This window comes from Typha latifolia, chromosome 6, assembly GCF_019914945.1.
Source record: "Typha latifolia isolate L0001 chromosome 6, TyphaL0001v2, whole genome shotgun sequence".
NCBI lineage: Eukaryota > Viridiplantae > Streptophyta > Magnoliopsida > Poales > Typhaceae > Typha > Typha latifolia.
In genome coordinates, this window is record NC_133091.1 from 3,209,757 (window position 1) to 3,224,849 (window position 15,093).

Below are 15,093 nucleotides of genomic sequence, written 5' to 3' on the forward strand. Positions count from 1 at the left end.
ATAGTAAATTAGACCCATTTAAAATTTGAGAGATAGTATATTTAGGTTAAAAAAAGTTCGGTCAAAAACTCTAAATAAGCTGCTCCAATGATCACGTGCGCGGCACATGCCATTAGCTAGTGTCGGCGGAGATCAGATAGGGAACCCATTTGCGAAATGACACGCGCGGGTTTACCTTATAGGCGCGTCCGCCATAAGATTCGTGTTTAGCCACGTGGAACTTCGGATGTGCTCCACTACGCGATCCCCAATTCCTGTGCGATTTTTATTTCCCTTATCGTCGCTAGCTCGTCTCACTTTCCCTCTTTTCTAGTTCTAGGGTTTCGTCCTCGTGTCCCGAGGCGATCGATTTCTAGGGTTTTCGATCCCAGAATCGTCGATGCGATCTCCAATAGCTAGTGTTCCACTCGTTTTGTAGGGTTCCGGTGATATCCGTGCCGTCATCGCTATGATCTCCGTCATGAACGAGCGCGAGATCGACCGTGATTCCTCCTCCGCCGCCGCCGCTGCAAATATCTCATTATTCGCTGTCGAGAACCCTCAAGAAGAGCCTAGGGATCGCGAAGTCATGATAGATCTCGACCCCGACGAGGAGAAACCTAAGATCGATCCGTCTCCGTCTCCCGAGTCGGACAATGAAGTTGTGGAGATCGAGATGGACAAGAGTGGGGTTTTGGAATCGAAGCCTGATGCTGGATTTGAGGTATCTAGGGTTTCTCACGAGGGTAGTTTTAGCGATGGTTCTTTGAGTTATTACGATTCTAGGGTTTCTTACGACCCAGAGGGTGCGTGGATGCATGGGTTTCGGATCGGTGACATGGTGTGGGGAAAGGTGAAGTCTCACCCATGGTGGCCTGGGCATATCTTTAACGAGGCGTTTGCATCGTCCTCAGTGCGCCGGACGAAGCGGGAGGGCCACGTCTTGGTCGCTTTCTTTGGGGATAGCAGCTACGGATGGTTCGACCCAGCCGAGCTTATCCCTTTCGGACCCAACTTCCTAGAGAAGTCAAAGCAGACGGCCTCCCGGAACTTCCTCAAGGCCGTTGAGGAGGCTGCCGATGAAGCAGGCCGGAGGGGGGCTCTCTCCGTTGCATGCTGCTGTCGCAAACCTTCCAATTTCCATCCGGCTGGTGTTGCTGGGTATTTCTTTGTTGATGTGGCTGGATTTGAGCCTGCAGGCATTTATTCAGATAAGCAGATTAAGAGCGCGAGGGACAAGTTTGAGCCTAAGGAGGTGGTGTCCTTCGTCCATTCGCTTGCATTGGCCCCTCGGAGTTCTGAGGACAGGGATATTGATTTTTTTAGGAGCAAAGCAATGATGCTTGCCTATCGGAAGGCAGTATACGAGGAATTTGATGAGACATATGCACAAGCTTTTGGGATGGCGCCAGTGCGACCATCTCCAAATGAGAAGGCAACTATGGATCAGCTATTTGCACAACAACGAGGTATCCATCAGTACATACCTTTGAGTCACTGCGTATATGTGTTTCCAATTGGTAGTTGTCCCCATAAGTGCATTCTCACGGGTTGCTGTTTTTATGTGCTTCATGTTGGTAGTTATCTGTACCTTGACAATCTTAATTGCAACTTCCTTAATAATTTGGAGTTAAGATGTGAATCAATGTTTTCTCTGTCCACAGGTGTAGTTTCTCATTTGCTTTTAATTTTGTCGTACACCACTGTCTTCCTTTCCTAGTTCTTATATGATAGTAATCTAAGAATGCGGCCTTATCTGTTAGGTGCAGTTTTCTAGTTAATGATTGCAGCAAACTCGTTTCTATTTCTGAACATGCGGTTTCTTGCTGACTCTATGTAGAGTCATCATGGTCAACTGACATTTGTCCTTACGCATAATTTAGCTGTCAAGTCTCATACTCGGTTTACTCTTATTGAAAGTAGAAAGTGATGCTTAACCTGAAAATTTTGACTAATAAAGAGAAGTTTTCAATAATTGAAGCATGATGTCAGATGGATCGTTTGACTACTGTTGTTACAACAATTAGTCAATTCCTTCTGTGCTTTCTCTAGGATTTTTACATCTAACAAAACAGCTCAATAATAAGTGCATGTTTTTAATTAAGATAGCGCTTCAACTATATTTTATATAGTTGGGTAAATAATTGGTGGTTTTGTTTTCTATGTTGTCGTGTAATTTTATCTAGTATAGTAATGTTACAATCCTCACCATTTTGATGGACAATGGCACTTGGTACATTATTCCATTCTTTTGATATAACTATTTTACACAATTCAACATGTACGAAACATTCTAGTAAGCTGTAAGAGATCTGTGCATGGTTTTTTGATGCACGACTGAACATGATGGGTTGTGGTGCAATAAATTTGAGCAAATTTGTTCAATTTTGACAACTTTTATTAGAAAAAATAGTTTATTAATAGTCATAAAATGCAATATCAATATGTAGGATTTATTGTCCATTGTGGTGTTGTTGCTTCTTTGATAAGTGCTTAACCTTTTGTTCTTAGTACTGGTCCTTGGTCACATTAAAGCCTGTCTAGAAATATAATTTTGAAAGAAGGGCACAGATAACAATGTGGAAGTGAAGTTGGTTATATGGAAGTAATGGTAATGTGGATGAAATTATGAGAGCGTGATTTTGATTAACTGATATGCGCTTCTTTTGTGCAACGGATAACTTTTAGTTCTTTTGAAATGATTTTGGAAAAGGAATGATTAAGGGTACTAATATGGATATTTGACACCTCATCAAACAATCCATGAGGATTTTGTCGCAAATATAAGATGATATTTGGAAGAAGAGCAGAAGTATGAACACTAGTTGGAATTGGCTTTGGGACAATATGTCTTTCACTATTTTCAAGTCCAAAACATAAACATTCTGTTGGGCAGGATCAGTGAAAAGATATGTAAATTGCCAGAAAACTGCAGATTGATAAATCCTTATATATATATTTATTGAGCCTTTAGTCAAACTGACTCAATCCCATATCACTCAGATGTAAGAAAAATATTAATTTAAAAAATGCTTCGTCACAGTAGAAATTACAGTTTGAAAAACTTGTTTATATAGAAAATGTTATACTTAAAATTTCATCCTTCCAAAAAAGAGTTACCTGGTGGAAATCAATAATGTTGACCACATCTTTGGGCATACTTCCATAAGCTTCAAGTTGTATATCATACATTCCTCAATTTTAAGATAGTTTTCATCCACTGAATGTAGTTAAATTTGCACATCATATCCTATTTTTTGCAGAAAGTAAATTAGTGACATTTTTAATATCTAATAAGGGTAGAAAATTAGGAACATGGCCATCATACATTAATACAATATAGGGTTCATAAGAGGACCTGCTTTAGTAGAACGTGAAATAATGACTACTAAGTTTGTTATTATCTTTGCAAGCTGCTCAGTTTTGTTATGTGATTATATAAAAATCATGCTTTAGTTCATGTGAAATAAATGTAACATTTCTTGCACCATTGTTCTTAAAATATCATTTCCTCCCTATGGAATTCGATTTTCCTGGCAACATTTGTAGGCTTTCCTAGTACTCTAAATGATATTATTTAACTTAGACCATTCTATTATGACCATTTTTGACATGTCAAAACTGCCTGGGTAGGTTATAGATCGCCATCATCAGAGGCCACAGTGTAAGCTAGGTATTAAATCTTAGTTCTGTTTTTGGAGTTGCTTTTCCTTTGGATGGAATCCCGTGTCATGATGCATATGCCCAACTTATTAGCAAGATTTTATCATTAAATATTCTAGGAACCTCTGAAGTGGTGTATAGTGTATAGTTTACCTACTTTAGGGCAAAATACTATTGGGATTAGCCTTCTGAGGGTTGTTTGCTGAGAATGGAACATACAAGGATTGTGAAAATTCTTTTGGTAAGGCAACTAGTTGATGAAGTGAACTTTCGCATAAGGTGTTTAGAAAATTCTAAGGATACGTTCACATTTATGTATGGGGTTTATCACGAGGTTTTGGGGAAGATGGCTGAAGAGATTGAAATATAAATCAAAGGATGCTCTGTGGTAATTTTAGCTTTAACGGTAAGTTAAAAGAAGTACATTTTTGACGAGTAGTTGGAACTTACCAGTAGTGCAGCTGTCTAGAACTTAGTCAACCTGCAATATTTTTGGTCATCTTTAATGCTTGGGACAAGTAATTGCGGGTCTATTGACTACAAAACCTGACTGTTAACCATCATATTGCAATCATCTAAATGTGCTGTGACAGTTTGACAAATATATCTGTACTAAATCTATTGTTTTTCTAGTCGCTCGAAGCGTATTGGTGGTCTTTTGGGAATGCTGGGTCCAAAGAATTTTGTTACTTTTTTGTTTCGTTCAAGAAATAGTAGGGGGTTGAGGAGTTCTCTGTTATGAGCAGGACTTGTTCAAAGCCATTATCGTTGTGCTGCCTCTTTTGTAGAAACGAATCTGCTTAAACAGTTTCTTGTTTCTTTTCAACCAATTTCTTCATCTGAACGGTACTTTCTAAGGTCGTGCTTGGAAGTCTTGTCTTTTGGTGATCTGGGTTTGTTTCTTCCTGGGATGCCTATAACCTGCATGGTCTGAAGCTGCAGTGCATCGTCATCCCGGCAAAGGGCCGCTGGCTCAATTGAACTGTGACTCGGCGTTGGCCACTAGTTTTGGTTTCCTTTTGGTGCATCTATCACTATAACTTTTTTTTCTTTTGAGGGAGGAGAGTCACTACTCTACTTAGTGCTCTTCCTGATGGTCTATTGCACTATATGGTTACTAATTTTAGGTTCTGGGGGTGGCAGAGGCGTCCCACTTTTTAGGTTCGGTGATTTTTATTTTGGGGCGTTTCTACAAAAGACTTCCCTCAAGTTCAAAAGGGTTTCTTATTCTGAGCGTGCTCCAGATTTTCCTTCCAAATGAAAGTTACCCTGAGAGAGAGAGAGAGAGAGAGAGAGAGAGAGAGAGAGAGAGAGAGAGAGAGAGAGTATAATATTTAATTTTTTCTTTTTGTCTAGTGGTGTAGGGCGGTGGCATTTCAGTGAATTCGAATTTTTTAAATAATTAATAGATGAGAAGTGTCTCAGCTGGTGGGGCCCGCTCACGTGTAGAAAGCCCTCTTTTCCTTTCTGTCCTTTTTCCATCACTTTTCTAAGGCGTTACTGTCGAGGCTCTTAATTCTTAAATAAGTCATAAAACTCTCGATGACTCCATTAGCCCCAGACCACAGCAGCACTAAATAACCCATGCTGTCGGGTCTCATCACATCGGTTGCAGCCCAACGAGACTAATCAGTTATTACGCTCAGCGATTTAATAAATTAGCTGCCGTGATGGGTTTTTCTTTCTGTCTCTCTTCTTGACACGTGTAGGTAGTATGGATAGTCTCTCTCCGTTCTTTTGTCTTTTTGTAGGCATACCATACCCAATTAGATGTATGATATTATGCCGCCTCCAAAGATAATTGCAACAAATACTAACAGCGCACGGTTCTGTGTTTTCTCTTTTTGGCTCAGCGATACCCTTCAGCGGCCAGCTCGTAATAGCGGAAGCCCTCGGCGTGAGGAAGAGCGCGTTCATCAGACCCACGACAAAATTTGCCAAGCTACCCTCCTCCTCCTCTCCATCCGCCTCCTCCTCTAAGAAGAACAAGTACGTTCTCAAGCGAAGAGAAGAGCCCGGGAGACCGACTGCCGCTGCGGAACCCACTAGCTACAATGGCCATCCGAGGCCTTCGTTGCCGGACCTCCACCCTTCTCCCATGGGCCCTGCGCCCGCGCCCACCCTCTACTATCCCGCGCCGAGCCAATCTATCTTCTTCGGTGATGCGGGCAACGACTACGTCCTTCAGAAAAGAGCTCCTACTGCTCCTACTGCTATGCCGCAGCAGCAGTTCGTTGAAGAGAGCAAAGCCGTGGGGGTCGGCGGAGCTATGGTGGTCTCGGAACATAGGGCAACGGACCGAGCTTTCCAACTTCCTGCGTATCCCTCGGTCTTTGATGACTGGAAACCGGGCAGAGTCGTGGAGGCCGGTATGGATTCCAAAGACAGCGTGGGTGTTGGATTGCCGATGCCGGCCAGAGACCGCAATGTCGTCGATGGAGTCGTGAAGAAGCCCAAGATTCCAAAACGCCAGCGAGAGGATGGTAGCGAGACTGGAGATGTCGTAAAGAAGAAGAAGAAAAAAAAGCTTCTTGATCCCATGTCTACTAAGAATCAGCTTGTAGCATCTAAAATTGAGGAGCGACGCAAGAGATTAGCTGCCAAGTATGAATCTTTGAAGAGAGAAGGTGAAGCTGCCACTGTAAGTTCTGCTGCTCAACTGGCTAAGCTGGACCTTAGTTCTCTCAATGTGGAGCTGCCCCAAGTATTGACTGACTTGCAAGAACTTGCACTCGATCCTTTCCATGGCAATGACCGCAACGCTCCATTGATAGTCCGAAACGTCCTCCTCAAGTTCCGGTCACTGGTCTATCAGAAAAGCTTGGTTCTTCCGCCAGCTAGCGAGCCTGACACTGCTGAGCCCCGACCCAGTAAACTGCTGGCCGGTAGACCTCGACAGGAGCCAGTTGCTGGAATCACTGAGGTTGCTTCTGGGAAGATTGTAAGAGATCAGAGGGAGCATCCTGCAGCAATAAAGCCATTGAAACCGAAATTAAAGCCCGAAGACCCCACAAAAGGTGGCCGGAAACGAGGCCCATCCGATCGGCAAGAGGAGATGATTGCGAAGAAGGTGAAGACAATGAATAAGCTCAAGGCATTGTCTAGTGAAAAGAAGGCTGGTGTTAGCCAGAAAGTACCGGAGGGAGAGCAGAGAGATCAGAAGGACACGTCCTCGACAACGATGGAGGCCACTACGCAGGCGTCGGCACAAGCACCAGCAGCAACAAAGCCTAATAATAAGGTAGAGTCAGTCAAGAAGCATGAACCTCCCCCTCCTCCTAAGACGCCCTGTCCAACTGCATTGGTGATGAAATTTCCTCCCAGAACTACTCTTCCATCAGTCGCATCTCTGAAGGCGAGGTTTGCCCGTTTCGGGCAGCTTGATCTCTCCGGCACGCGGGTCTACTGGAAGTCTCACACTTGCAAGGTCATCTTCAAGTTCAAGTCTGATGCCCAAATCGCTCTCAGCTATGTCAGGAACAATGATCTCTTTGGCCAGATAAAAGTGCAGTACCATTTGCGAGAAATCGATGAGACAGGTTCAGAAGTGCCCTCCGATCCCGTGCAACAGCGGCTGGAGTCGCGTGTTGCTGATGCCCCTTCATTCAGACCAGGAAGTGGTAGCAGTGCCGGCGTTGGCATTTCAGTGGGTCAGTCCCGACCTACGTCATACCAGCAGCAGCGTCCGCCTTTGACCCAGCCAAAATCTATCTTGAAGAAGCCTGTCGACGATGTCGGTACAACATCGAGCAATGCTGCGAAAGAGGCTCCTCGTGTGAAATTCTTATTGGGCAGCAGTGACGATAGTAAGGCTGAGGCTCCTCTGGCGACTGCTGGTAATGGTAATGGTAATGGTAATGGTAATAGCAGTAACGGTGCGGACGGGCGTTCGTCAATGGATCCTCTTATCAGCAAGAATACGAGATCAGTTAGCTTCGGTCCTCCTCCGGTGCCGCCTCTCTCTCGACCTACACCATCGCAACCTTCTCGTGTGTTTGACCCACAACATATTCCACTACCGCCTCCCCTCGATAGACCAATGCTGCAACCACGCTTCGGTGATGGCTTACTCCCGACTCCGCCTCCTCGAGTTGGTGATAGGTCAGAGGTCCGCAGGCCGGCGGCCAGCCAATTTAGTCAGAGGCAGATGCAGCAAAACGACCAGTTCGGTGACTTAGAGGGGAGTTACAAACCCAAGGTTGACATCTCAAAACAAATGATGAGCCTTCTAATGAGGTGCAGTGACATTGTGACCAGCGTCAAGAATTCGCTAGGCTATGTGCCTTACCATCCACTCTAGGAGGGCATTCTCTAGTTGTAATTTAGATGGGTGTTTTGGATTCGTTGTCTTTGTGGATCCTTAGTGTTGACAAGGCCTGAAAGGCTTAAGAAATTACTGTTGACTGAGCCTGTGGTGACTGTGGATGGCTCCTCGGATTGGAGATGAGGGAATTGTAAGGATATTAAACTTTGATTTACCCTGTGTCCTGTTTGATGTTTTCTTTCTCTTAATAGCTTTAATGGGTTGTTTAATCTTTAGTTCTCTCTTGTAGAGACAAAAAACGGCTGATGTTTATATGGGCGTTAATGTAGTTATTCTCCCTCATGATATGTGGAGAGATCTCTGGGACATTGACTCGCATCTCAAAAGTTATACTAATGGTGTTGACACTACTTTGGCTTTCAGATGGGAAAGCATTATGTCCACGGTCCGCTGTGGATAGGTGACTATTTCAATAATAACATCTAGAGAAATTTTGATAAAAAAACACCTGGTTATAAATTACATTCTATATTTTATTATTTATATTATTATTATTATTTTATAATTCTTATTTATTACACTGTGTTAACTTAAATGATACTAAAAAAAATAAATATTTTATTATAATATATAAAATAATTTATAAATACTTAAATTACTTTTGTCTTCTTCATCTTTTTCTTTTCTTTTCAAAGAAAAAGAAGAAGAATATAAAAAAAAAGAGAAAAAAAGAAGGACGGGAGGGAGAAGATTAGGAAAGGCTGACGAATGACGACGACAATAAGATAGAGAAGGTGGGCAAAATGGTGAACGGACATAAAAATGAGAAGAAATGATAAGAGTATTTTAGTAACTTAGTCAAAATAACGTATAACTTAGTGTTTTTTATGACAGAGTAATTTAGGTATTTAACTATTTTTAGTTTTTGGTACCAATAGAATATTCTTCATTCCTTCCTTCGGGTAGGTGGGTGATTGTAGGTTAAATTTAGCTCAGGATATTTTCAATCCATAATATATTGGTTAAATGATAAATACTGATAAAATAAAATATAAATTATAATAAAGGGAAAACACTGAGCATTCTGGATATTTGAGGTTATTAAGTAAACAATGATAACCATTAGAAACTACCCAAGTGCCCATCCTACGCATCCATAGCATTTAAAAGCCGATTAAAAAGGATTAATACTCGGATTGAAGCAATTAGCAATACGTTTATAGGCGTTTGTCGGAAATAAGGGACTACCATCAAATGGTCTAAACCTATCCCCCTGGGCGTATTAACGCTTGGATTCCAAACGATAATAACTTCCCGCGTTGTCATCCATCCAAATCATACCATTCTTTTCCACATTATTACATCAATGCCCCTGCAACTACGTCTCTACGTCTCTTCCATAAATACCTCCCACTCTCGTCTCTTCCTCTCCTCCTCCTCCTCCGGTAGATATCGATCTCCCTCCCTCCCTCTTTTTCTCTCATATATCTCCGAATCTTAACCCTAACCCTAGCCCTAGATTGCTTCTGATGGCGTACCGTTCGCTAGAGGTGACGTTGATCTCCGCTAAGGACCTCAAGAAGGTGGCCTTCTTCTCCAAGATGGCGGTCTACGCCGAGATCTCCATCTCCGGCGGCGACTCGCGATCCCGCAAACGCACCATCGCTGACCGAGAAGGCGGCCGGAGTCCCACCTGGAACATCCGCCTCCGCTTCCCAGTCCCGGCCACCGGCGACCCCGCCACCGATCGCCTCGCTCTCCGCGTCCTCCTCAGATCCCGCCATTTCCTCGGGGATCGCGACGTAGGTGAGGTCTACATCCCCTTCCGGGAACTCCTCGATCCCTCCCCCGCCGTCGAGGAGCCTAGGTTCGTCAGCTATCAAATCCGGCGGCTCAAATCCGGAAACCCTAAAGGCGTCCTCAGCCTCTACTACAAGGTCCTCGAGATCGCCGCCCCGCCCTCCTCCAGGTTATCGGATCCGAATGGCGCGGATCCCGTCACCGCTTACCCGGCCGCGTACCCCCCACCCAGCGCGAAGCAGTACGATCACGTCACCGCCTACCCCGCCGCGTACCGGCCTCCGGGGTCCTACCAGCCGGCCGCGCACTACCCGTCCTACCCACCGCCGCACCCGTACGGATACGGTGCTCCGCCGCCAGCGGGGTATGGCTACGGTGCGCCGTCGAAGGGCCAATTCGGAATGGGTCTGGGTGCCGGGCTCCTGGGCGGGCTCCTGCTTGGGGATATGATAGGGGATGCGGCGGCGTACGATGCCGGATACGACGGTGGATTCGGCGATGGCGGCGGCTTCTGATTTCTCGAAGTAATGGATTTTAATTGTTATTATATTTATAAGTATATGTATATGGATTTATTCATTATTACCATTTGATCGTATTAATTTTATATGGCTAACCAAAATGTACTTTTTAAAGTTTAATTCAGTTGGGAAGATTTAAAAATGATTGATATATATTGGAGCATTCACAATTTAAACCCCATTTATTTTAGGAATAATTCTTTTTATTTTAAAATATAACTCATTATTATATCTAATCTATTAATCTAACCATTGCTATTAAAATTTCGGTTCCATGAAATTGATCTGTTATTATTATTTTGTCAGCTGATTCGGTTTTATATACCTTTTTTATCATGAAAATTCATAGCTTACGTTGACGAGAGAAGCATATATGCAATTATGCTTGTTTCAAGTAGCTAATCTGCAGGTTTAGTATTAGGTTTATCATATTGATTTGAGGTACAATTGCGGTGGGATTAACTGATTATGCGGTCATAAACGAGTTTTTAGGCTATGTGAGTTATCTATTGGAATTATAAATAAATTTATTTATATTATAAATATATGATAAATATGTGAGTCAGTATTATAATCTGGTTATCGTGTTAACAATGAATTATCACGTTATAAATAGATTTGAGGTACTAAACACAAACACAATCAAACCGATCATTCCATTTATAGCTCAAACCTAATTATATTAAATTTAATTAAAAAAAATTGCCACCAAAATTTATAGTTGTATGTTGGAGCTTTGTAGGTTATTTTTTTAATTTATTCTTTTTTTGCTGGTTATTTGTAAGAGTGGACTATGTGATGCATAGTAACAGAGAAAAAGAAAGAGAATAAATTGACTTGCACCTCTTAGGTTACACCCAAGTCTCATAAATCATGCCTACTTTGAATGCCAAAGACAATTTTGGGTTGCATAATTATTTTGCAAATCTTGAGATGAAGAGTAGCAATAGGGAATGTCATCTTGTACTATGTTCAATTTATATTGTGAGATCAGTTAAATTTGCGTATCATTTTTTAAGACTCGTATCAATAGAAAGGGGAGAAAGAAAAACTTTAAAAAAAAAAAAAAAAGACTCCAGAGGACTTGTCTCTTACTTTATTGATGATCACATTGATTTCTTTCTAAAATTTAAGTCTAAAACTCCACTTGTCAATTAATTATGACCAATCTGAAGTATATAGTCAATAAATGAAGGGTTATAACAAGGGCAAGGATCATTTTTCACAGAGTTGTCGGTGGACTACTGCCCTGTTCTTCCATAAATACCCCCCTGAAGTCAGACAGAGAAGAGATGGAATCTTATTAGTGGATAATTATACCTGGACCATCTAAACTGTTGTTTATTTTTCACTTAAATCCTATCATTTATGATTTATTATTTTCTGCCATGTCGATCATGATTAACTATGAAATACCTCTGAAATTCCTCTTATGTTAACTATTCATTAAAAAAAAATTCTTAAGAAAATGATATATACTCATCTGGCACAGTAGATCAAAGTTGGAAGCTCGCTTGAGTTCTGCCTAGAATTTTGTGGCTACAATATGATCCGAGTTTAACTCAAGACTAATTGAGATAGTTATTAGTAATAAATTAATAATTTTAATAAATAATATTTATGTTATAGAATAAGATTATTACGATGTTTAATTGTTATTCTAGAATAATGAGTGGAGAATGTCCTTTGACATTTTCTATTACCATAGTTAAGAGAGTGACAAAATATATATGAAAGTGAGTAAAAAGTACTGTGGAAGGAGTGTAATAAGAGAATTTTCCAAAAAGAGGCACGGACTATTACAGTGGTCTGCATCTCCTTCTCGGCATGTTCCTCTCTTCCTCTGCCTCGCCTCTGGTGTGTCATGTGAGTCGTTTCCCCTCTTTCCTCTGCTTGTAAATCTTCTCTTTCTACTCTCCCCTTCTTTTTTAAATAAGTATATAACTATACTCAGCCCACTTACTACTCTGAAAAGAAGTCCAGGGTCTTAGTATAATTATATTTATTATTAAATATTAAATCTCGTACAGGACAGTGGAATTAAGGTCTTTCTTTTTGTGTGTGTGTGTGTGTGTGTGTGTGGAATTTTTAGGTCTTTCTCTCCCACTACCCACACCTACTCTTTACATGCAACAAAGAGAGAGAGAGAGTGACAGAGTTTCCAGGCATCTTCTTCTAACACAGTAGATTTGAGTCCTTTATAAACACCATTGAGTGCTCACAACTCCAATACCAATCACAGAGGACTCACACGGAGGGAGAGAGAGAGAGATGGTGGTGAAGGTATATGGGCATCCCACGTACACGTCGACAGCACGCGTGCTAGTGTGCTTGGAGGAAGTTGGGGCTGAGTACGAGGTCGTAACGGTCGACTTGGCCAAGGGTGAACATAAGACCCCCGCTTATCTCGCCCGAAACGTAACGACTTAATTAAATTCCCCCCTATCTCTCTTTCTTCCTTCTCTGCTTGCAATTTAATTACATTTAACTTTTTTATATAGTTGATACATATTTTATTATAATTAAGTATATACTAGCATCTTTAACAAAATCTTATAATATTTTTTATTATTTCTTTTACTACTTCAGAATATGTGCAGAGATCAAATTAACTATTCTAATAAAATTACGAAAATACTTAATAATATTTTAGTTATTTTAAAAATAAAGATATTTTTACACTGTTAATTTAAATTTAATCTTCTATATTTATAATTTTATTAAAAATCTTAGTGTTATATATAAATATTTTTTTTTAAAATTTTGTTCCCCGTCTCTCTCATGGTACCTTTTATTAGAATTCACCTGTCTATTTTATTTGTGCAGCCATTCGGTGTGGTTCCGGCTCTCGAGGATGGCGATTTCAAACTCTTTGGTGAGCTGCCTATAATATCTTAACTAATTTATAATTAGATACAATTATAAAACTAATTTGAGCATCTAAAATAATACAGAGACATTTAAATACTGATATCCAACAAAATAGAATCAAATCAAGCCTCTGTAAGTATTAAAACTATATCTACGATAATTGAGAGTAATTTAAGAAATTAGCATTTGAGACGGGTGCATGCAAAAAATGTCTACTTTTAATTCCTTTCCCTTTGATGCTTGTTAAATTACACTTAATGAATAGAGGGCTCTATTTATAAATAATAATAATAATAATAATAATAATTAGTTTTTTTTAATGTTGGGTAATTAATTAATTAATTATGCATCAGAATCACGGGCAATTTCAAAATACATCCTTCGCAAGTACAAGGGATCAGGGTCGGATCTTCTCCGGGAAGGGAAGATAGAGGAGTCGTCCATGGTTGACCTCGGCGTAGAGATAGAGGCCCACCACTACAACCCGGCCATCTCCCCCATCGTCTACCAATGCCTCGTCGTCCCGGCGCGCGGCGGGAAGCCGGACCAGAAGATCATCGACGCGAGCGTGGAGGCCGCCAGCAAGGTGCTCGACGTGTACGAGGCCCGGCTCTCCACGTCCAAGTACTTGGCTGGAGACTCCTTCACCTTCGCCGACCTCAGCCATTTCCCGTACACCCACTACCTCATGTCGGGCACTCCTTACGCCTCGCTCATCACCTCGCGCCCGCACGTCAAGGCCTGGTGGGAGGACATGGCGGCGCGGCCGGCCTTCGTGAAGGTGGCGGCTGCTATGCGCGCGTGAGACTAGTTTGGTGATGGTGGTGGTGAGTACGTAGTAGAAATTGAAATAAATTAATCACCACTCTAAGTGCTCTGGTCTTTTTTCCAGTTTGATCCATCTTCTTCTTCTTCTTCTTCTTCTTCTTCTTCTTCTTCTTCCATTTGCTAAACGAGCTGCAAGCAGCAGCTGACTATGTTTATGGGGGTTCAAAGCCCCAAAGAATAAAAAAAATAAATAGGGAATTACACTTTACCCCCTTGTGGTGGTGTGGTTTGATCCCATTGCATACAATCTCTTTGGACTTTTAAGGTGAGCACTTAAATTTTCTTGTGATCTGGACTTAAGAGCAACAGTTGCTATGTATTTAGCAAAAAAGATAAAATGATAATTTTAACCCTATTTTTTAAGTTACGGTGAATAGTATTTTCTTTTTAACGGGAGGAATACTTTTATTATATAAATATAGTTTTTTGGTAGGAGAAAAAATAATGTTGGCCAGAGGTTCCTTAGAACTAGATGTGATTGTGGCTTTTGGGCTCGACTCGTGGGCTCAATTCTTTAAGAGTTTCCTATATTTTTAATTATTTGATTTTTAGAATTTTCTTAATTATGTATATTAGGCTCAGCCTAGTAAGTCCATTGAGTTGTCGAGTTGAGCATGAACTTCATTGAGCTGAAAATAAGCCGAGTCGAGCCTTTCTAACTTGAATCAAGTTTGAGTTAAGATATGCTCACATAGCTCAAGCTCGGCTTATTTACACCCTTTTATGATTGGTAGCTTCGTAAAAAAATTAAAATTGGTGTAGTTATTTATCTACTGTGGTATGCTGATCAGCCAAGGTCAGCAGCACCCTCATTCCTTAGAGGGAACTAGAGTAGAAGGATCATTCTAATATGTTAATTTTAACTCAAAGTCTTTTATTATGTAATTTCTTTAGGCTTAGTTGTAAAGTCAAGTAGCACAATCTCTCCTCATTGCCAATCTTAACTAGAGTCGTTTCAGTTTGGAGAAAAAAATTGGTGTAGGATTCTTATTCGAATATGCTTGCTTATGTTCGAATGAGATGGTTTCTAAAGATTATATTTTAGTGCTTTTATTTTAAAAGAATATCTTAGTATTAGAAAACTTATTAGAATCCAAGAGCAAAGTCATAAAGACTAGGGAGGCTTTGGGAGCAGAAATGTCATAACAACGATTATTCTCGTTAGGG

General features: G+C 41.1%; 3 protein-coding genes across 3 annotated transcripts; all 3 read left to right on the forward strand.

The window, feature by feature from the left end:
- Positions 1-295: 295 nt before the first annotated feature.
- LOC140790710 (PWWP domain-containing protein 1-like) lies at positions 296-8,148 on the forward strand. Its single transcript, XM_073140912.1, has 2 exons — positions 296-1,448; positions 5,496-8,148. The coding sequence occupies exons 1-2, from the start codon at positions 449-451 to the stop codon at positions 7,940-7,942; spliced, it is 3,447 nt and encodes a 1,148-aa protein (XP_072997013.1). The 5' UTR covers positions 296-448; the 3' UTR covers positions 7,943-8,148.
- Positions 8,149-9,362: 1,214 nt separating this feature from the next.
- Positions 9,363-10,349, forward strand: LOC140791231 (protein SRC2-like). The gene has a single exon (XM_073141665.1). The coding sequence runs from the start codon at positions 9,436-9,438 to the stop codon at positions 10,219-10,221; it is 786 nt and encodes a 261-aa protein (XP_072997766.1). The 5' UTR covers positions 9,363-9,435; the 3' UTR covers positions 10,222-10,349.
- Positions 10,350-12,461: 2,112 nt separating this feature from the next.
- Positions 12,462-14,173, forward strand: LOC140790907 (probable glutathione S-transferase GSTF1). The gene is made up of 3 exons (XM_073141221.1): positions 12,462-12,645; positions 13,054-13,102; positions 13,452-14,173. The coding sequence occupies exons 1-3, from the start codon at positions 12,499-12,501 to the stop codon at positions 13,901-13,903; spliced, it is 648 nt and encodes a 215-aa protein (XP_072997322.1). The 5' UTR covers positions 12,462-12,498; the 3' UTR covers positions 13,904-14,173.
- The last annotated feature ends 920 nt before the right edge of the window (positions 14,174-15,093 follow it).